This window comes from Furipterus horrens, unplaced genomic scaffold, assembly GCF_987537825.1.
Source record: "Furipterus horrens unplaced genomic scaffold, mFurHor1.1.pri manual_scaffold_3, whole genome shotgun sequence".
Classification (NCBI taxonomy): Eukaryota; Metazoa; Chordata; class Mammalia; order Chiroptera; family Furipteridae; genus Furipterus; species Furipterus horrens.
Genome location: NW_028327173.1, coordinates 203,644,222 through 203,665,849, shown reverse-complemented (window position 1 = coordinate 203,665,849; position 21,628 = coordinate 203,644,222). Strand labels below are relative to the sequence as shown.

Here is a 21,628-nt window from a genome sequence, read left to right as displayed (position 1 = left end):
TGTTTTGGTGAAGGAAATAGACATGCAAGTCCAGGAAGCACAGAGAATCCCAAACAAGATGGATGCAAAGCGACCCACTCCAAAAAACAACAATTAAAATGCCAAAAGTGAAAGATAGAGAGAGAATCTTAAAAGCAGCAAAAGAAAAGCTGTTGGTTACTTACAGGGGCGTTCCCATAAGACTGTCAGCTGATTTCTCAAAAGAAACTTTGCAGGCTAGACATATTCAAAGTCATGAAAAGCAGGGACCTACAGTCAAAGATTGCTCTACCCAACAAAGCTATCATTTAGAATCAAAGGACAGATAAAGAGCTTCCAAGACAAGGAAAAACTAAAAGAGTTCATCATCACCAAACTATTATTATATGAAATGTTAAAGGGGTGTAAGAAAATGGAGATCAAAACTATGAACAATAAAATGGCAATAAGTATATATCCATCAACAATTGAATTCAAAAAACAAAGTAAGCAAACAAGAAGAACAGAGACAGAACCATGGATACAGAGAGCATTTTGATGGTTGCCATACAGGAGGGAGATGTGGGGGATGGGTGAAGAGGTGAGGGGATTAAGAAGCACAAACAGGTAGTTACAGAATAGCCATGGGGGTGTAAAGTACAGTGTAGGAAATGCAGTAGCCAAAGAACATATACTAATGATCCATGGACATGATCAATGGTGGGGGGATTGCCTGAGGGAGTGGGGAGTGCAGGGTGGAGGTGTGGGGGGGTAAATCAAGACAACTGTAATAGCATAATCAATAAAAAACAAAAATAAAAAATAAAATGTAATGATAGACTGGCCTTTAATCTTACTTGGAAAATTTTAAGTTTGCAAATTCTATTCATTTAAGGCACAGTTTACATTATCTTACCTGCCATTTTTTCGTGGGAAGTTTGGATAGTAGCTCTTTCCAGCTCCTCCCCACCCCAGCACGTGTGTGTGCACACACACACATACACAAGCATCTATGGGGATTTTAACCTTCAGCTGACAAAGCATGGACAGTCAGTGTTGACTGCAACTCCTGGTGAAAATAGCTGATACTTACAGTTATGATAAATTTTCTGTGTGCCAGCTCAGATCATGACGCCTGCCCAGAGGCTTCCCATTCTCCCAAAAGCCCTGTTACAGTGATGACCTCCCCCGTTTTGTGGAGGGGGCGACCATGGTTCAGGGACATTGAGTCACCTACCTGCGTTTTATGGATCCTAAGTGGGAAAACTAGGATTCAAGTCCATTACTCTGCGACCCCCCAGCCCATCTTTCCCCACCAAACTGCTCCTCTAGGGTTAAGGGAATGGTGGCCCTTGTGCCTCTGAAAGTGAGACCCGTGTCCCCTTTTCCCACCAGGCGTCAGGTGTCAGGAGGAGAGTGACATGACTGGAGGATACCACGAAGGCAACAATTTTCAACCGGTGTGCTGCGCGAATTTGTATAACATGCAACGCCTGACTATTTAGTCACGGGCACTGGCCTCCTTTCCCTTAGATTGTCAAATTAAAAAAATGACAACAGTCAACACGACAATAACCATCTAGTGTGAATGACTCAAAGTCATAACTATGTTTTTATCAGATCGGCCAAAAATAGAACCTAATTTCGGGTGTGCCGCAGGATGTCATTAGTTTATGTGCCATGAGGTGACAAAGGTTGAGGAACATCGCTGTGCTAAACTATGAATGGCTGACAGGTGAGCTTCCCAGCAACAGAGATGTAGCCATCCTGCAGCCACAGCTCTTCTATTTGCTCCTGGGCTCTCCCTGCGACGTGGGGGGGGGGGGGGGAGGGGGGAGGAAGAGGGAGCAGGGAAGAAGGACCCTACAGACTGGTACACACAGCAAGAGGGTGGGTTCTCCTGTTTGGCCCAGCCAATGAAGGTTTGTGCTGAGAGCTGTGACGTGTGTCAGAGTCAGAGGAGCTCACAGGAGCTGTGCCAAAGCCTCTCCACCTGCAAAACTTCAGTCCAAATGGCACTGGAAAATTCCAGCAACAAAGTCAGAGGCAGTTCAGGACAGCAGCTGAGATCGTGGACTCAGGAGAACAACAGACCAAGGTTCTGATGCCACCCTAGAACTTACTGATGATTAACGAATTGTGTAATAGAGGCTAACTGTATCACTAACTGGGTGAATTACTCAATCTCTACGGCTGTTTTGTCACCTGTAAAATGCGCATAATAAAAGGGGTTATTGAGAGTACTAAGAGTTTACATATATCCAGCCCATACATGTGTCTGAGCATAGAAAGGGGAGAGGAACACCCCTTGGCAAGGGACACAGAATGGGTCGTGTGCATCTCCCACCGACTCCAGTCTCCCTCCCATTCCCCTGGGACCCTGGAAAGGACAGGGTCCTAGTGCTCAGCGCTCTAGAGCTCTTCCCAGAGCCACCCTCCAGTTATCAGGCGCAGTCCCTGATGGCCAGTCCATGCCACCCCTGCCATATTACTCTGCCCATCTTGCCAGGTATTAAGGTTCATCTCCATTCCCCGTGCCTGCCTTGCATGTAACTACCGCTCTCATCTGTCTGGTCATCCCTGGTGCATAGTTCAGCAGCTTGCACCCCTGCTGGTACCCTTTCTTGCTGAAAAATAAACCCAGGTGGCACAGCTGTGCCTGAAGTCGCTCTCCCACCTCTGGCAGGTGCTGGGCAGGGTCTGTCCGTCCAGCCCACCCTGCTCCCACCACTCACCAGCCACACCATCAGGTAGGAGAAGACAGCGATCCACAGCGTGGCGGTGATGAAGGTGACCATGAAGAACTTCTCCCAGCGGGGCTTGCTGCAGTTGGGGATGGTGAGGCACAGGAGGAAGATGAGTGGCCAGGTGAACACCCACTTGGCTTTGTCCCCTCTTGCCTCTGCAGGGGGATGGGATGGAGCCAGAAACACGCACTGGGTTACATACCTGTTGGTCTACTTATCGGTTTGTTTTTTAAGCCAAAGAAGAAAATGCTACCAATGTGATCCTGAGCAAGTGATCTCACAGAATCATATACCTTCATAAAGGCTCCTCGAAAGTGATCTTAGCAACACAATTCATTAAGTGTTTGTTGATTGAATAACTTCAGTCAGTCCAAATACTTAAGAGTAAGGAAAGTGAGACCCAGAGCGGGAAGGGACTTGCCCAGGGGAGCTGGAATGGGGACGTGGAATATGGATGAGCTTTGGAATTACACAGACCTGGGTTGGTATTCAAATGACCTGGAGAAATCCCATCAACTCCACTTCCTCCTCTGATAATAACAGTTGTAGTAACAACAATACAATAATCAATCTATGAAATATTTGCTACGTGTAGCAGGCACAGTGCTAAGTTATTTGCATTTAGTAGTTGCTTTATCTGTTAAATGGAAACATTCTCTCTTTCTTGGTTGTTGCAAGAATGACGTGACGCAATGTACATAAAACACTCTGCATGCACGGGGAGAGCCCAGCCTGGCATACAGTAGGTACTCTGGAAATCCCAGCTCTTTTGCTCCAAGGTCATATACTCAGCCCATGGCCGATGCAAGCCTAAAATGTGGGTGTTCTGGCTGGCAGATATGACCTCACTGGCTCCCACCAAAGGAACCCACAAACAATGCAGCCAGGGAAAAGTGGTCTCCCTAAACCACCAAGTCCAAGCATAGTGTCCTTAATACGCCACTGAGTACGGCGTGCGTATGCAGCTCAAAAACAAACTTGTGGGTCGTGGTGCCGCTGAAATGGTGGTGGAAGGACCTGTGAAAGTTCTCTCCTCCATAGAGGCAATGAGAACACTGGCAAAAATGGTCAGAATCGACCTTTTTCAGAACTCTGGAAATTAACCAAAGGCTTGTTGTAGCAAGCCAAGGAGTGTGTACTTCAGAAAGCTGACTGGATCTCAGTAAGAACAGTGAGATTTGGGGAGTTTTAGGTTGGCTCTGTTTCCATTCCCTCTCACCAGCTCTGGAGAAGCCTTGAAAACCAGCAGCCTGGCACCTCACCAGAGGGGGCAGGACAGGCACGGAGTTCCTTCCAAGTCCATTCCCAGAGAATGGTACATTCTTGGGAGATCCCACTTCCAAGGCAGTCCTTATTTTACCTGAATCAGATCTCAGCCAAGGTGAATAGGTTTTGCCTTGGGGCCTTTGTTGAAAACAATCCGAGGCATTTGTTGAGCATCAGGACAAACAGTCAGTGAATCAAAAAGTTTAAAAGGAAAAGCTGGGGAATGTGATATCTGTAGAGGGCTTTGCAAAGCTCCGATGTTTTTCTGGGAATCTGAAAACCGTAAGTACACATAGGGCTCTGCTGGGGGTTATTTGCACGCTTGAGAAAGACCTGAGAATGCTCTAAGCCAGTGGTTCTCAACCTTCCTAATGCCGCGACCCTTTAATACAGTTCCTCATGGTGTGGTGACCCCCAACCATAAAATTATTTGCGTTGCTACTCCATAACTGTAATTTTGCTGTTATGAATCGTAATGTAAATATCTGATACGCAGGATGTATTTTCATTGTTACAAATTGAACATAATGAAAGCATAGTGATGAATCACAAAAACAATATGTAATTATATATGTGTTTTCCGATGGTCTTAAGCGACCCCTGTGAAAGGGTCATTCGACCCCCGAAGGGGTCATGACCCACAGGTTGAGAACCGCTGATCTAGAGCTTTCTCCTCTAACTAATGCTCAGGCTCTGAGCCAGCAAGGAGCAAATGCTGAGCTGGAGCTGTGCACTGCCTGCCAGAGGGTGAAGATGTGCCCACAGACGCACAGAGCCTGTCAGAGGTGACCGGGAGCCTGACTGGACGCAGGCAGCCAAGGAGGTCCCTGGGCAACCGTGAGCTGTGTTTAGGCTAACCTAGCAGACACTGAGTGGCCACACACAACAAAAAATGCAGAGTTTACAGATTTGAGAAAACCCACTAAACAAACAAAAACAATGATAAATAGTAACAGTAAATAGGCATGGGAAGGGAAAAGAATGTGTCCTAGAGTTGTCAAACTAACTAGTAAATTCATTAGTTAATTTATTTCTTTTAAAGATACCCAATCTGATAAACCCGAAATGGTATCTTCTTTTCTTTTTCTTAAAAGGTTTTATTTATTTTTAGAGAGAAGGTGGGGGAGGGAGAAAGGGAGAAAAACATTGATGTGCAATAGAAACATTGATCAATTGCCCCTCTCATGGGACCAAACTCACAACCCAGGAATGTGTCCTGACTAGGAATTGAACTGGCAACCTTTGCTTTGTGGAATGAGGCCTAACCAACGGAGTCACACCTATCAGGGAAAACTATACTATTTTAAATGACCAGCTTTTAACAAACAAACAAACAAAAACAACAACAACAAAACAAGAAAGTACGGCCGTACACAGGAAAAGAAAAGCAATCAGTAAAAACTATCTCTGAGGATTTCCAGACATTGGATTAACAGACTTTAAAATTGGCTATTTAAAAATATTAGACCAAGACTTTAACTCAGCTACTTAAAATATGCACAGAGAAGTTTTCCACATATCTAAAAAACTAAAGGAAAGTGTGAGAATAATTTCTCACCATAGAATACCAGAATAAAGAAGTAAAAGGTATGAAAAAGAGCCAGAAGACATTCTGGCATTGAGAAATACAAAAACTAAAATAAAAAATTCACTAGCGGGGCTCAACAGCAGATTTGTGCGGGTTGAAGAAAAACGAACAGTCTTGAAGTAGGTCAGTTGAGATGATCTAGTCTCAGGAACACAGAGAGAAAAGAATAAAGAAAAGTGAATGCTGTCTCAGAGACCCGTGGCATACCATCAAACATGCCAACACAGGCTTAATACGGGTACCAGAAAGAGAGGAGACGGAACAAGGGGAAGGAAGACTATTTGAAGAACTCATATCCCTAAACTTCTCAAATCCGACGCAAAACATTAATATATACGTTCAAGAAGAATATACATTCATGTCAAATTCACATAGATCCCTTCCTGGGTAGACTATGTTACAACATAAAACAAGTATCAATAAATTTAAAAAGATTTAAAGCATGCTAACTATGTTCTACAATTGTTCCATAATGGAAAGAAATTATAAATCACTAAGAGAAGGGAAACTGGAAGATTCACAAATATGTGGAAGTTAAATAACACACTCTTAAATAACCAATGGGTCAAAGAAGAAATCACAAGGGAAATTAGAAAATACTTTGAGACAAATGAAAATGAAAATACAACATACCAAAACTTATGGGATGCAGTAAAAGTAGTGCTTAGAATTTTATAGCTATAAATGGCTGACTATATTAAAAATGTATAAGTATAAATGAGTATATTAAAGATCTTAAATCAGTGACCTAACCTTCTTTCTTAAGAAACAAAAATAGTAGAGCAAATGAAATCCAAACAAAGCAAAAAGATGGAAATAATTAAGGTTAAAGGAGAAATAAATGAAATAGAAAATAAAAAATAGACTCAATGAAACTAAAAGTTGGTTGTGTAAAAAGATCAACAAAATTGACAAACCCTCAGCTAGAATGACTAAGCAGAAAAAGACTCAAATTACTAAAATCAGAAATAAAACAGGGTCACCATCACGAACCTCACAGAAATAAAAAGAGTAAGTATGGGCTATGATAAACAACTGTGTCCCAACAAATTAGATACCCTACGGGAAACAAATTCTGCAAAGGCAAAACACTACCAGAACTGAGGACAAAAGATAGAAACGCTGAGTCGATTTATAAAGAGAGATTGACATAGTAATAAAAAAATGTCTTTTAAAGCAAAGCCAGGACCAGATGGCTTCATGGTGGTTTCTACCAAATGTTTAAAGAAAAATCAGCATGAATCCTGCACAAACTCTCCCAAAAGATAGAAGAAGAGGGAACCTTTCCCAGTTCTCTCTATGAAGCCATTGTTCCACTGATATCAAAGCCAGATGCCAACAGAACAGAAAACTACAGACCAATATCCCTTGTGAATATAGATGCAAAAATCCTTAACAAAATATTGGCAAACTGAACAACCTATAAGAAATGATTACACATTTTGACCAAGTGGGATTTATCACAGGAATGCAAGCTTAGTTCAACAGATGAAATTTAATCAATCCCACACTCCATGGTAATAGAATTAAGGACAAAACTACAATCATGTCCACTGATTCCCCCCCCCCCAAAAAAAAAGGCATTTGACAAAATCCAATGACTTTTTATGATAAACACTCAACAATCTAGGAATAGAAGAGAATTTCCTCAACCCAGTAACGGGCATCTACAAAAACCCCATCGTTAACCTCCTACTTAATGGTGAAGGACGGAAAGCTTTCAGTAAGATGAGGATGTCTGCTCTTATCCCTTCCAGTCAACATCATATGGAAGGTGGAGCCAGGGAAACTAGGCGAGAAAAAGAAGTAAAAGTCATTCCAATTGGAAAGGAAGAAGCAGAAGTATCCCTATTTGTAGATGGCATGATCTTATAATGAGAAAATTCCAAGTAATACACACATAGACACACACAAAATAATTAGAAATACAAAGCATGTTCAGTCAAGTTGTAAGATACAAGATCAACATACAAAATTCAGGTGTATTTCTATACAATAACAATAAACAATCCAAAAATAAAATTAAGGAAATAATTCCATTTGCTACATTAAAAAGAAAAAAATGTTTACGAATAAATGTAACAAGAGAAGTACGTGATTTATACGCTAAAAACTACCAAGCGTCATTGAAGAAAATTCAAGGAGACTTAAATAAACGGAAAGGTGTTCTGTAGATGGATTAAGACTTAATGTTGAGATGGAAATTTTCACCGAATGGATCTACAAATTCAATATAATCCCTATGAAAATTCCAGCTGAGTTTTTTGCAGAAATTGACAAGCTGATTCTAATATTCTTATGAAAATTCAAGGAAGCCAGAATGGCCAAACCTGTCTTGGAAAAAGAACAAAGTTGGGAGCTCTCTGGCTTGAACCTGCCTGAATCGGGTTTCTCTAACATCAGGAGAGTCTGAACTAATCCATGGTTTCAATGATAATAGAGTCTGGGAACTACTGGGGTGACAATGTCTATGCCAAGGGACATCCCCTCCCAACACCACCAGGAGACCCTTCATGGGTAACATAAGAGACAGCTGAGAAATGTGCATCATATCCTGGACTCCGATAACTTTGCAGATGCAAGAGAATAAAGGGCTGCTGCTGGTTCTTCTACTCAGCTCTCAGCGTTCTCTTCTGAAGTAGAAAATGACAATTTAATTATGTCAAAAAAATCTTTAAAATGAACTGCAACAAAACAGATGGCTAATCATAGTGAAGGAAAAAATTAAGAACAGATGCAGTTGCTGATAAAAACAAAACAAAACTTCAAACAAATTAACTTGGACAGTTAACTAATTAGACAGTCCAATTAAGGGTACGGTTAACTTGAGGCATGTGGTGGTGGTAGGGGTGTCACCGGGTGATGTCAGGTAGACAGTCACGGACCCTGGAAGTGGGAGCATTCACAGGATCTAGAGCGCATAGCTCCAGACCAGTGGTTCTCAAACTTGAATGTAAATCGGAACCCCTTGGGAAGCTTGTTAGAGCCCTGGAGCTAATGACTTGGCAGGTAAAATGGGGTCCAAGAATTTACATTCCTACCAAGTTCCCAGGTGCTGCTGCTGCTTATTGGCCTGGGACCACATTTGAGAACCACCAGGCCAGATTAACTCATTTAAAAACAAGAGATACGGTTAACATATCATTAAATTCACCCATTTAAACAATTAGGTGGCTTCTAGCATATTAGAAAGCTGCGTAATTATCACCACTATGCCATTCAAGATTTTCGCCGCTCTCCAAAAAAACCAAACAATAAAAACCCCTGTACCCATTAGGCTATCATTCCCCATTTCCTCTCCTTGCTCAAATTCTGGCCTATTTTGGACATTCCATTAGTCTGGCTTCTTTTCAATAGCATATGTCTTCCAAGTGCATCCATGTTGTAGCATGTATCAGTACTTCATTCCTTTTATGGATGAAAAACACTCCATTTTATGGATATACCCTATTTTGTTTATCCATTTATCACTTGATGGATATTTGGATTGTTTCTACATTTTGGCTGCTATGAACATTCATGTATGAATTTTTGTGTGGGCGTGTTTTCATTTCTCTTGGATCTATAACTGGGGGTGGAATTGCTGGGTCATATGGTAACTCTATGTTAAACTCTTCGAGGAACTGCCAGGCTATTCCCCAAGTGGCAGCACCGTTTTACATTCTCACCAGCAGTGTATGGGGGGGTCCAATATACCGACACCCCAGCCAACACACACACTGTCATCTCTTTTGGTTATGGTCATTCTACTGAGTGTGATGTGCCATCTCATTGTGGTTTTGATCTGCATTTCCGTGATGACTAACAATACTGGGCGCCTTTCCAAGCACTTACTGCTCCTTTGTATATTTCCTTTGGAGAACTATTTATTCAAACCTTTTGCCCCTTTTAAATGGATTTTTTTTATTGTTTAGTTTTTAGTACTCTGTATATATTCTGGGTACTAGATCCTTATTAGAAATAAATTTTGCAAATGTTTTCTTCTTCCATTCTATGAGCTGTCTTTTCATGTTATAGGGTCCTATAAATCACAAAAGTGTTAAACTTTGAAAAAAATACAATTTATGTTTTCCTTTGGATACTTATGCTTTTGATTGTTATAGTTAAGAAACCACAGTCTAATCCAAAGTCACAAATATTTACACCTATGTTTTCTTCTAAATGTTTCCTATTAATTTTTTTGTATATGATATGCCCAAAAATACTCCTTAAAAAATGTGGATATCCAGTTGTCATAGCACCGCTTGCTGGAAGGACTATTTCCCTCTGAATTGTCTTGGCACTCTTGTCAAAATTTAACTGACCTTAATTAAATATATAGACATATTTCAAGACTCACAGTCTTTTTCCACTGATCTGTATTTCTCTCCGTATGCCCACACTAGACAGTCTTGGTTACTGTATCTTCTCAGTAGGTTTTGAAACCACAAAGTGTGAGTTCTCCAACTTTGTTCTTCTTCAAGATTGTTTTGGCTATTTTGGGCCCCCTGAATTCCCATATGAATTTTAAAATTAGCTTGTCGATTTCTGTAAAACAAACTTTTTCCACAAAACATTACGAGACATTTCGTTTGGTATTTGTGTGCGTTCTTGTTCAATGGCTGCTCTCCGTTCAGCAACCGTTGCAGATTTCATAGCGTAGACTTTGTCTTTTAAGTATCCCCATAAAAGGAAGTCGAGTGGTGTGAGGTCTGGGGAATGAGCAGGGTATTCTACGAAATCCCTCTGTCCAATCTACCTGTTTGGCAAGATCTCATCAAGGTAGGCTCTAATATCGTGATGGTGGTGTGTGTGTGTGGGGGGCATCTTGCTGTTTCGTGAGGTTTGCGATTCCATTGCTTCACGTTGTCAGCAGTGCTTGGACCAGAATGGACGTCAGTTTGAAAACAGGTGTTGACAAAACAAATAAATATTGTCTGTAGATTCTATTACATTTTGAAAATGAAATGTATTTTAATAAACACCGACTTCATAATTATTTAAAGTATGTATACATTTTTTTTGGGACACCCTGTAGTTTGGGGCCCTGACCGTCCTCTGTGTCAGTATGAGTCTGGACACCATAAAGGTCCCTTACCAGGTCTGCTCTAAGTCAAGCCATCCATTAAGACTGGTTTTATTGCTTTGCTCCCAAGCGGCACCATATCACAGAAGTGGACATGCTGAGCTGGCCTTCAGCAGCAGCCCTAGTCCAACCTCCTGCAAGAATCTGCAGAGGCATCTCCCTGAATCCCTGTGGCTGAAGTTCAGGATTCATGATAGGTTCCCCAATCGGAAGAGGAGAAACAAGGTAGGGCTTGCCTACTTTTCTGCTGCAGGTGCATCCCTGTCAAAGCAGGGCACCCATGCCCAGGCACTAGAGGAGTGGTCACCAGAGACAATCCTGGAGGCCTGACCAGCATCCCAGTGTCTAGTTCGTGTTGCTATGGGAGTCACGGCATAGCTGTGGCTCTGTCAGCCATGTCTGACTCCCACTGCCCTGGTTCTGGTGTGGTGGGTGGCGATGCCGACCAGATCAATGGGTGGGCTCCGCAGTCACTGCCGGTGCCGATCAAAGTGCCCTCCCCTCGACTATGTAAGGCGCCTTTGCCTCTGCATTTCCATTTTCTCTGCATCAGAGATGGGCTGCATCCTTCATCTTCTAATAATGCCAGAGGTATTTGTCCTGGCCGCCTGTAAAAGGGGACAGGCGCTGTGTGTTCTCAGCCCTTCCTCCCTCAGAACCACACTTCTGGGGGCCACCAAAGCCACAGTGGCCAGCCCAGCCGAGGGGCCCAGGGCTGATGGTATTTCCTCTCCCTCGGGACTTTGGAATTCAGCTGCAACACTGGTGAGCTAAGTTAGGGAGGCTGGGCTGTCATCATCAGCTTGGGGCCAGGGGAGGCCACAGTCCGCCATAGGGACCAACTGGGAATTTGAGAAAGCCAGTCTGCAGCCAAGGAAAAGAACAAGACAGGTACGTGTGGAGACACGAAGCGCCATGAAGAGTCTGGACACCCACTGAGGCCAGAGTCAGCTCCGGGTGAATATTTGCTGTCCTGGGGTCACTTAACGCACCCCCAATCCTTATTTTTTTTAATGTTCCCCTTCAGCTTAAGGGAGCTGTGTGAGTTTCTGCTGCTGGCAGCTGGAGAGGCGTCAGGATCCAGCTCATGCCCAGTGCATGGTAGGTCCTGGGCCCCTTCACCTCCTACCTCTCTGCTTGCCGCACTGAGCTGGCCTGGCTGCGGGGACATCCTGGAGTGGATTCCAGGGCAGGTGGCCCAGATTGCTGGTTCTGTCTAGTTGAGACTGTCCCTTAGGCAAGTTCCTGCCCTTCTTTGGGCCTCAGTTTCCCACTCTGGAATACAGGAAGGCTGGTCTAAAAATTTCCAAGATCCGCCCTGGCTGGGTAGCTCAGTTGGTTAGAGCGTCCCGATATGCCAGGGTTGCGGGTTCAATCTCTGGTCAGGGCACAAACAAGAAGCAACCAATGAATGCATAAGTAAGTGGAACAACAAATCAATGTTTCTCTCTCTCTCTCTCTCTCTCTCTCTCTCTCAAATCAGTTTAAAAAAAAATTCTCAAGACCCCTTTTAATCCTAGCTTTCACAGACTATTTGTTGCCAGCCACAAAGAACTCAGAGGAAAACTGCTTTCATTTTGAGTTTTTAAAATAATTAACTCTCTTTTTCCACTATACCTTATTAGCTGTTTTTTTAATAAATGACGCATATCCAGAAAGTGGAAATAATCCAAATTTCTATCAACTCATGAATCAATACAGTATTATAGAGCCATACAAAAGAATGAAGCACTGATACATGCTACAACATGGAGAAACCTTGCAAACATCATGCTAAGCAGCTGCAGCCAGTCACAGAAGGCCATAGGCTGAATGATTCCATTGATATGAAATGTCCAGAATAGGTAAATCCAAAGAGGCAGAAAGTAAAGTAGTGGTTGCCAGGAGAGGGGGTTGGAGGGCTGGGACTAATTGGGGTAGAGGGTTTCCTTTGGGGGTGGGGAAAATGGTCTAAAACTGATTGGGGGGATAGCTGCCCAACTTTGGAAATACACAACTTTGTGAAAACCCTTCAATTGTATACCGTAAGGGTGTGGCTTTATGGTAAGTGAATTATAGCTCGATAAAGCCATTACGTTAAACAATAAAGCTGCTCGGCCAGCGTTTGTTCTCACTGGGCTGTGAAGGGACACTTCAGAGCGCCACAGTGATTTGCTCACAAGGGCACGTCACCGAAACCGACCTTGACGTATGAGACAATCTACCAACGTGCAATCTCTCTGACGTCCCCAGAGACGCAGGTGGGAGCAAGATCATTTCCGCCTCGAAGTGCTGTGCGTCTCCGGGGGCCTGCAACTGGGTGTGGAACTCCACGTGTACATACGTGAGCCTGAGCCGGCAGCACCTGCGCTTCCTCCCGTGTCTCCCCCCGACCCCCATGTGCAGAGGGGCTAGAGGGAAGGCCAGGCACGTGCGTGGAGTTTTCTAAAGCTCCATTTGGGCAGCAGCCCCTTACTGGGTTTAGCAACATGGATCTGACCTCTCCTCCCAGGCAAATGCTTTGGAGAACTGAGGAAGATGAGGCGGGGTGAGGAGAAGAAGCCCTAAAAGCTCCAGAAATCCTCAGCGTGCCTGTGTTTCATTATAATAAAGGAAGAGGAGATTTAGGGGTGCCATCCAAGGCCTGATGAGAGCACATTAGGTCCTAAGGGCCCATAATTCACCTCAATTCAACACGGATTACCCAACCCAGACACAAGGTATTTGGCACCCTGTGTACAAGCCAGGACAGAGGCAAGCACTTCCTCGTGGGCTTCAAAGGAAAGGAGCCGAAGGCATCCATTGGTGGGTGACAGTGTTGTCCCCTAGCACGTCTGGGGTCAGAATGTCAATGTGCAAATGCCAGTTCTGCCCCTCCGGCTGTGTGACCCCGGGCAACTAAACCTCTCTGTGCCTGAGTTTCTTCAGCTGGGAAATGGGGCAGTAATAATAGTACCCACATTTTAGGGCACCATGAAAACTCGGTGGGTTGCTATTTACCTGTAAAGCACCCTGCCTGGTCCGTAGTAAGCTCACAGTAAGTTTTACCTCCCGTTACTGTTCAAGAACCTCCAGGGGCCTGAACTTTGGTAAAACACACATTCACCCCGGGCTCCTCACTGAAGTGGGCTGAACTATACTGTAGGGCCAGGGTACCTTGTATACCTAAGGCCATTTGTCTGCCATGTGACTGCCCTGAGGCTTGCGGTCTGGGACTCTGCTCCCCACTGGACTAGTCCGTGACGACTCGGGGTGGAAGAGAGGCTGCCCGCACAATGGCTATTGACTCTGGAAGTCTCACAGCCTCCCCCGAGCCTCAGTTTCCCCGGGTAAAATACAGATGATGATAATGCCTCCCTCACAAGGCAGCTGCGAGGATGAAATGAAAGTGCACCTAGAAGCACCAGGCACCCAGCTCTGTCTGGTGCCTCCCCCGCTTCTCAGGTCCAGGAGGGGAAGAGGAGGAGGAGGTGACTTGTGGTTTCCAAGGGCAGCACCTGGCAACACATCCGCAGGGACACAAAGGGAGCTTTCAGCAGGGACAAACACTAGGCAGAAGCTCTCCGCTCTTGGCGCCGCTGTGAGCTGAGCCCAGGGGAATGTCCTGGGGCCTTTAGTCCTGGCCGGCCAGGGGGGGCAGGGCACCCTGCACGAGGACACAGGGGCACAGAGAACCTGGGAGCTACCTGGCCCCAGCCCTTGCAAGACAGCAGCATTCTGGGCAGGCGGGTCCCCTCCGGGAGCTACATCTGACCCCACAGCCACTTCCCTGAGGAGCACCAGATCCCGGGGCCAGGGGTGGGGGTGGCTGGTTCTGGGGTCCACCCCACCCAATCCCACCAAACTCAAGGTTTCAAGGAACTGGGGATGAGTGGTCCTCACACGTGGCCACCTCACTGGACAGAATAATAACTGCCAAGGGCACTTCCCTTCGCTGGTTTCCTGCAGTAGCCTCAGGACCAGGATTCAGATGACGTGGCCTGCGGTCGGTGGTGGCTTCACGGCTGTAAAATAGGGTCTCTACCGCCCACCCCTGGGGTTGGAGAACAGAACTCAGAATGGTAGCTCCTCCTCGGTCCCACCCTGGGCAAACTCAGCTGACTTGCAGACTGTGCTGTAGCCACCTAGGCTCTCCCTGGCATCTGGTGGCTGAGACACAGATCTCCTCAGCCTTCTGGTCAGCAGACAGGGGTCTCAGGGGGACCTGAATCTCTGTGCTGGGCCCCTCTGTAATCTTAGTGAGGAGACAGATGCCATTTTCTGGGTATGCCCTTCATGTGAAAGAAGGCTGGCAGGTGCTGACAGGAGCAGCATTCCTCACCTGACCAGGTCCCGGGAGCACCCAGAGAAGGCTTGAAAATGCTGATTCCCAGGCCCTGCTCCAGGCTCTTGGTTTTGGTTTTGGAAACTGGTCCTGAATTTGGGGATGAGCCTGTGGGTAGCTGTGATCAGCACGCCCTGGAGACTAATCCAGAAACTCAGAGGGAGCCCTGTGATCCCAAACAGAGCATCTATCTTCAAGGCGAAGCATGGTGGCAGAGTGGAGAGAGGAGTGTCCTGATAGAACCCCAGACAACAGAGCCTGAGGGCCCTGCACCCCTAGAACTCACCGGGCATAGAGAAGGGGGACAGGAAGGCAGTCTCGATGGGCTCTGGCTCTGGAGGTGGCACTGGGGGCGGGGGCTGCTGCTCCTGCTGCCGCTGCGGGTCTTCTGGGTTTTCCACAGGAACATTCCCGTTTTTGATGTGATCATGCCTCCCATTCTGCAGTGGCTTTCTGCTCACGCCATTTGCCGAGTTGATCAGTCTCTGCCTCTGTGTGGACAGGGGACAAGACAAACCACCAGATGTGTGACAGTATTATACGGCCCTTTAACATGCAAACAGCCCTCGAAGATTTCTAGAACATTCCCCCCAAGATTGGTTTGCCTGTGAATGACCCAAGGACCTTGGAATCCATCTAAATTTGCTCAGTCCTTTTTGGACCGACACTAGCAAGCCTTTGGGGAAGAGTCAGAGGCCTGGGTTCCTCTTCTTAGTGCCAACCTGACAATCCAGCCCATGACACTAGATGACTGATTATTCTGGCTCTCCCAATGGACATTCATAAGTTCCCTGAAGATAGTCACAGGAGAGACCTTGCATGTTTTAAGTTAAAATGTTTTTTTAGGGAAATAAAGGAAAGAATAAACAAATGGGACTAAATCAAACTAAAAAGTTTCTGCTCAGCAAAAGAAAACATCAGCAAGATGAAAAGGGAACCAACCACGTGGGAAAAACATATTTGCCAATGATACCTCAGACAAGGGATTGATCTCCAAAATATATAAAGGACTTATACAACTTAACACCAATAGGATAATCCAATAAAAAAGTGGACAAAGGGCCTACACGGACACTTCTCCACGGAGGATAGACAGAGGGCCCATAGACATATGAAAGAATGCTCAACATCACTAGCCATCAGAGAGATGCAAATAAAAACCACAATGAGATACCACCTCACACTTGTCAGAATGGCCATCATTAATAAATCAGCAAACAACAAGTGCTGGCGAGGATGCGGAGAAAAGGGAGCCCTAGTGCCCTGCTGGTGGGAATGCAGACTGGTGCAGCCCCTGTGGAAAACAGTATGGAATTTCCTCGAAAAAACTAAAAAAGGAAACTGCCTTTTGATCCAGTGATTGCATTATTAGGATTATATCCACAGAATCCTGAAACCCCAACTCAGAAGAACCTATGCACCCCTATGTTCATAGCAGCCCTGTTTACAACAGCCAAGTGCTGGAAACAGCCGAAGTGCCCATCTGTAGATGAGTGGATCAAAAAACCGTGGTACATCCACACAACGGAGTACTGTGCAGCAGAAAGAAAGAAGGAACTCCTGCCTTTCGCGACAGCATGGATGGAACTGGAGAGTATTATGCTTAGTGACATAAAACAGGAAGAGAAAGACAAATGCCATATGATATCACCTAATACAGGAACCTAATGAATAAAACAAACAAATGAGCAAAATAGAACCACAGGCATGGAAACAAGGAGCAGACTGACAGTGAGCAGAGGGGAGGAGGGAGGGAGAAAAGGGGGGAAAGAAGGGGAGGGTCTAGTCCAGGAACAAGTACAAATGACCCACAGACATGGACAACAGGGTGGGGATTGACTGTGGGAGACGGGGGAGGTGGGTGGGACAGGGGAAGGCAATGGGGAAAAAAAATGGGACAACTGTAATAGAAAAACAATAAAAAAAAAAAAACCCTCAGAATAATTTTCCCATTAAAAAATATATTTTAAGTACATATACCATGCAAAAAGTACACTTACATTAAGTTTATAGCTCAGTGATGTTTTATATCAAGATGTAGAACACTTCCAGCCCCTCATAAGACTCCCTCACGCACTTTCTTAGTCCATGTGTCCCCTCTCTCCAAAGCTAACCACTATTCTGACTTTTAGAAACATAAATTAATTTTTCCTCAACTTGACCTTCATATAAATGAATTCAAATTGTATGTACTATTTTAAGTCTGGCTTCTTTCACTGAACCCAATATCCATGAGAGTCATCCACGTAGTTGCCTAACTCAGCAGTCTGTTATTTTTCATGGCTGTATAGCATTCCCTTGTAGAAATAACTTGCAATGTGGCCTTTGCTTGCTGACGGGCATTTAGGTTGATTTTCCTTTTTGGTTATTATGAAGAATGCTGCTATGAGCATCTGTATATGTTTCTTTTTTTGTAGACAGAAGCATTTACTTCTCTTTACTTGAGAGTGGGATTGCTAGGTGTCAGGTAGGGGCATGGTGAACCATTTTACACTTGTACAGCAAGGGTTAGAATTTCAGTTGCTTCCCATCCTTGTCAACACTTGATAATGTCAGTCATTTTAATTTTAGCCATTCTGGTGGGTATGTGGTGGTACCTGATCATGGTTTTAATTTGCATTTCCCTGATAATTAATGATGGTGAGCATCTTACTGGGTTGCTGGCCATGTGGCTAGCCTCTGCTGTCTAAGTCTTTTGCCATGTGCAATGCATGTGTTCTGAACCAACCTGCCCCCCTCCCTCCACCAGCTCATTCTAGCTACTGCTGAAGGCTGGCCCTTTCCACCCACACAAAAGCTGATCTTCCTCACCAACTCTGTTGGGTCCTACTAAACCAGGGAAAGGCAGAGGCTACATTTCAAGAAATTAACAGGTTTCTACTTCCCCAAGAAACTGCTTGCCTCTGCACAGCTCACCTTTATCTGGCTCTCATAAAAAATATTTATAGATCAGCTTTAGGCCCTGTGGACACACGTATCCCTCGCAAGCAGGTCAGCAGGAAACCGAGAGTCAGTAAATGTGTGCAAGACAATACTCTATAATGGTGTGCCCAACACCTAGCCTTGTGTTTATTAGAAGTAAAAAAAAAAAAAAAAAAAAAGAGGTCATTATTACTTAAAGTAGAAGCATGTTACTCCTCTAAAAGAAAGCGGAATCAACCATTTGACTGTCTTCATGTCAGTTTTAGGTGGGAACTCCTAAACCGTGAAGTCCAGGGTGGAAATCCAAAACAATTTTTGCCTACACTTACCCCACCAAAAAGAGCAAAGTGATCTATGCCTGAGACTCAGACATGGAGGAGTAATATTTTGCTACCCAAGTAGGGTTAAATAACAGGTCATCCTTGTAGGAAAAAAAGCCCCAGCTATGCAAAGACAGAATTGCAAGGTGGGGGACATGACTTAATAGCACCATGGACAGGGGTCATAACTCTAACTTCACAGGAATAAGGAGAAAATTGTCTTTGAAAAAATACCCAAAGTTGTCTGAGGCTGTATTCAGAGAGGCATAGATCACAGCACAGAGGAGGTGCCGGATCCACATGCTGAGAGAGACAAACCAGAACGTTTCCCCGGGAGAGAAACTAGATATAGAGGACTGGAACCCTGTTACGTCAGGAAGGTGGGAGGTTCCACGGATGCTCAGATTCAAGGAGAAAATTCGGGGTGGCAATTGCTGCCTAATGTTCAAAGGGCTGCCACATGGAAGAGGCAATAATCAACTCCAGCAGGGGCTGGATATTACAGAGGGAATAAAGATACAGAAGGAGAGGTACAGGGAAGTAAAGCAGACTGCCCCCTAAGAATCTGTGATGTCTAGGTTCAGATTTGGGTCAGAATTCCTATTCTGCCCTCTCATTTCAACTCTCTGATAGACCAATTGGAAGTATCTTCATCTTCCCCAGAAAGTCATTAAGAGGATTGATGCTATACCACAGGTAAAACATCCAGCACCTGCCTAGCACACAGTAGGGACTCAGAAAATTACAGCTACTTGTCCCAGTTCAAAGTGACCGGCATCCAGGTGTGAGCATTGTGGGGATGAAGCAGGTAGGCGACCAGCCTCGTGTCCGATTGCTGCCTGCCTTATAATCGCTTCCTGCCGGATCATTTGCTGTTTGCAGTGATGGGCTGGCTTCCTCCCTAACACAGGTACGTGCTCCGCACCAGCCTGGCAGAGCACGCACCAGTGGTCCAGCCCCTAGGAAGCGTCCCGACAAGCCAGGGCCTCCTCAGAGGACCAGAATCCATCTAGGGCCACTCGCTCTCATGGTCCTTGAAGCAAACTTACCTCGTTAATGATGATCCTGCTGGCCATCCGCAGTCGGGTCCTGGGCCCAAACTTATTGGTGATCATTATGCGTAAGCCCGCCTCCGGGAAGCTGAACTTGGGAGGGCTGGAGCTCATGACCTCGTCCACCATCACCACTGGGTTTTTGCTGTACTGGGGCTCCTCCTTCACTGTATTGAGCACAATGCCATGATTAATGCTGACGTCCCCTGGGGAGCACACCTAAGTGCTGGGACAACTGACCGCCTGCCCCTCTGTGGCGGACTTCTCGGGCTGCGGTCTTGGCAGCTGGCAGCCAGCTGGGAGCCTGGCATCAGCTCCTCCCACTAGTCAAGTGGCCACTGGGTCTGAACCATCTGCTGACTTGAAGAATGACACAGCCTCGCAGTCCCGCCATCACAGGCCCCTCCACTCAGGGGCTGCCCCTCCACGGCTAGTCCCAATGCCAGTCGATGGCCCCTCTCTTCCGGGACCCAGTCTCGGCTAACTGCAAGGGTCTTTCAGTTCCTCATCTAAGCCTCACTGGGCGGCCCACCCATGACTGTGAAGGGCCCTTGCTTTCTCCTGATTACAGGGGTCCCAAGGGCCCCCTGGAATAGAACCGGTCACCCTCCAGCAGGGAGGGTGCTCTCTCTGACCCCGTGTGTCTCCTCATGAGGCTGAAGAACAAATCCCTCGAGGCCCCAGACCTCTTCCCTGCTATCTTCCCGAACACGCTCAGGGTAGGAGTCCTCGAGGATTTGACACTGGATTCCAGAGCCCCAGAGGACCGTAGTGACAGAACCACTCATGAACACAGCACACAGAAGCAGGTGGCTTCCCCTCCGAGGGGCTGCCAAAGCAGATATGCCCAACCCTCTGCACTGACCACCAGCTCCCAGTGCGCATCCTTCCCAGGTAACAGGGTGACCAGGAGGAGCCAGGCGGACCCCCGCAAGAGTTAATGGCACAAACAGGAACAAATGCACACCAGACATGACCCTCACCCAACAGGCAGCAAGGCTCAGCAGACAGGAGGCGGGCGGGTTAGAAACAGAGCCAGGAGAACCATGCATTTGCCGGAGACGGACGCGAACCTCCAGCGCGGCGTGCGCTGGGCTCGTGGGTTTCTTTTCAATGCATGTGTTATTGCTTGGATGAAAGCGGATTACTTACAATTTAGAAGAGGAGAGTTAAGGAGACAGAGGCCAACAGAGACCGCCAGAGATGATTAGCGTGCTGGGGATCTGAGAGTCCGGGGCAGCATCCCTGATGGCGGCCAAGGTGCCAGCGGGTTATTTGAAGGGGCGGTTAGTAGAGGGGCTGCTGCTCTGGGCACTTCAGTGCTTGGAGCCTCTGGACTTCGGGGTGGCCCCTCTTCTGGCTGAATTCCCTGGCTCAGTCCCTCTCTGAGGAGCAGGAGCCCCTGTGCCTACCACCTCTCCACGCTGCGGGAAATCCCGGATCCCTCCCTCCTCTGGACCCTCCCTCTGTCTCAGAGGGAGGCAGAAACCAGTAGAACAGCTTTCTGGGGAACAGCGGGGCTCCGAGTGAGGGAGCCTGCAGAGCATCAGCCTTCAAGGCAAGACGCATAATACCTGGCACCCTGGGTACCTTGTCCTGGTGCCGCCCACCCAGTGGCAGCACAGGGTGATGCTTCCAAGCCGAGGGTGGCCGCTCAGAAGGTAACTCAATTGTAGTGGTTCCCAGCAGTGCAGCCCAGGGCCAGGTATTACGCCCTTACTCCTTGTTTCAAGCCAAAGCCGGGGCCAGGGCCACCTTGACCGCTGGCTGGGCTGCTATGCGACCTTCCCTGGTTGTGTGCAAGTCCCCCTGAAACCAGCAGTGAGAGGCTGGACTCCCAGCAGTGGCGGGACACGGGGTGGGGAGGCCTCCCTGCCTTAGTCCTGGGGACCGTTCCTCGCTATATTGTGTTCTGCTTTCTTGAGCAGAACTATGGTATGATCTGGAAAATGTCTACAAGCTTTAGAAAATCCGAGGCCCCGGGGATGGGCCTCCCCCGGCAGGCACATGGGCAGCAAGGAGCTCTCGGGGCCAGTAGGAAGAGGGCATTTTCTGACTCATCATTTGGACTCTCTCGTTTACCATCAATGCTCAGAGGGTCCCAGGAACACTATGTACAGGACAGAAATCAGCCTGTCCCGAGAGACTGTGTGGAGACCTCAGAGCCACTGTCTGTGCAGCTAAAATCCAAACCAGAAGCCACATCGCTCCCTGCCCTTCTGCGGAGCTGTCCTCGAAACGGCTCTCCCCTGGGGCAGGGCACGTGAGAGCCGGGACTGGGGCACAGCCCGGGTGGGTCTCTGGCTCACAGGTGGGTTGTGGCCTGGACCACACCTGCACCCGCAGCCCAGCGGGCTCCTTTCTTCCATTTGGAGAGACTCATCCCTCACTGCCTGAGACGGGACAG

General features: G+C 46.6%; 1 protein-coding gene across 2 annotated transcripts in view; it reads right to left on the bottom strand.

The window, feature by feature from the left end:
* The window catches only part of SLC24A4 (solute carrier family 24 member 4), a 126,015-nt gene that overhangs the window by 10,771 nt on the left and 93,616 nt on the right, over positions 1-21,628 (bottom strand). For both annotated transcript variants that reach the window (XM_090271323.1, XM_090271325.1), the window contains exons 11-13: positions 19,219-19,388; positions 15,214-15,418; positions 2,694-2,860 (exon numbers count right to left, since the gene is read on the bottom strand). In XM_090271323.1, the coding sequence (XP_090127449.1) occupies positions 2,694-2,860; positions 15,214-15,418; positions 19,219-19,388 (542 nt within the window). The remainder of the gene's footprint in view (positions 1-2,693; positions 2,861-15,213; positions 15,419-19,218; positions 19,389-21,628) is intronic.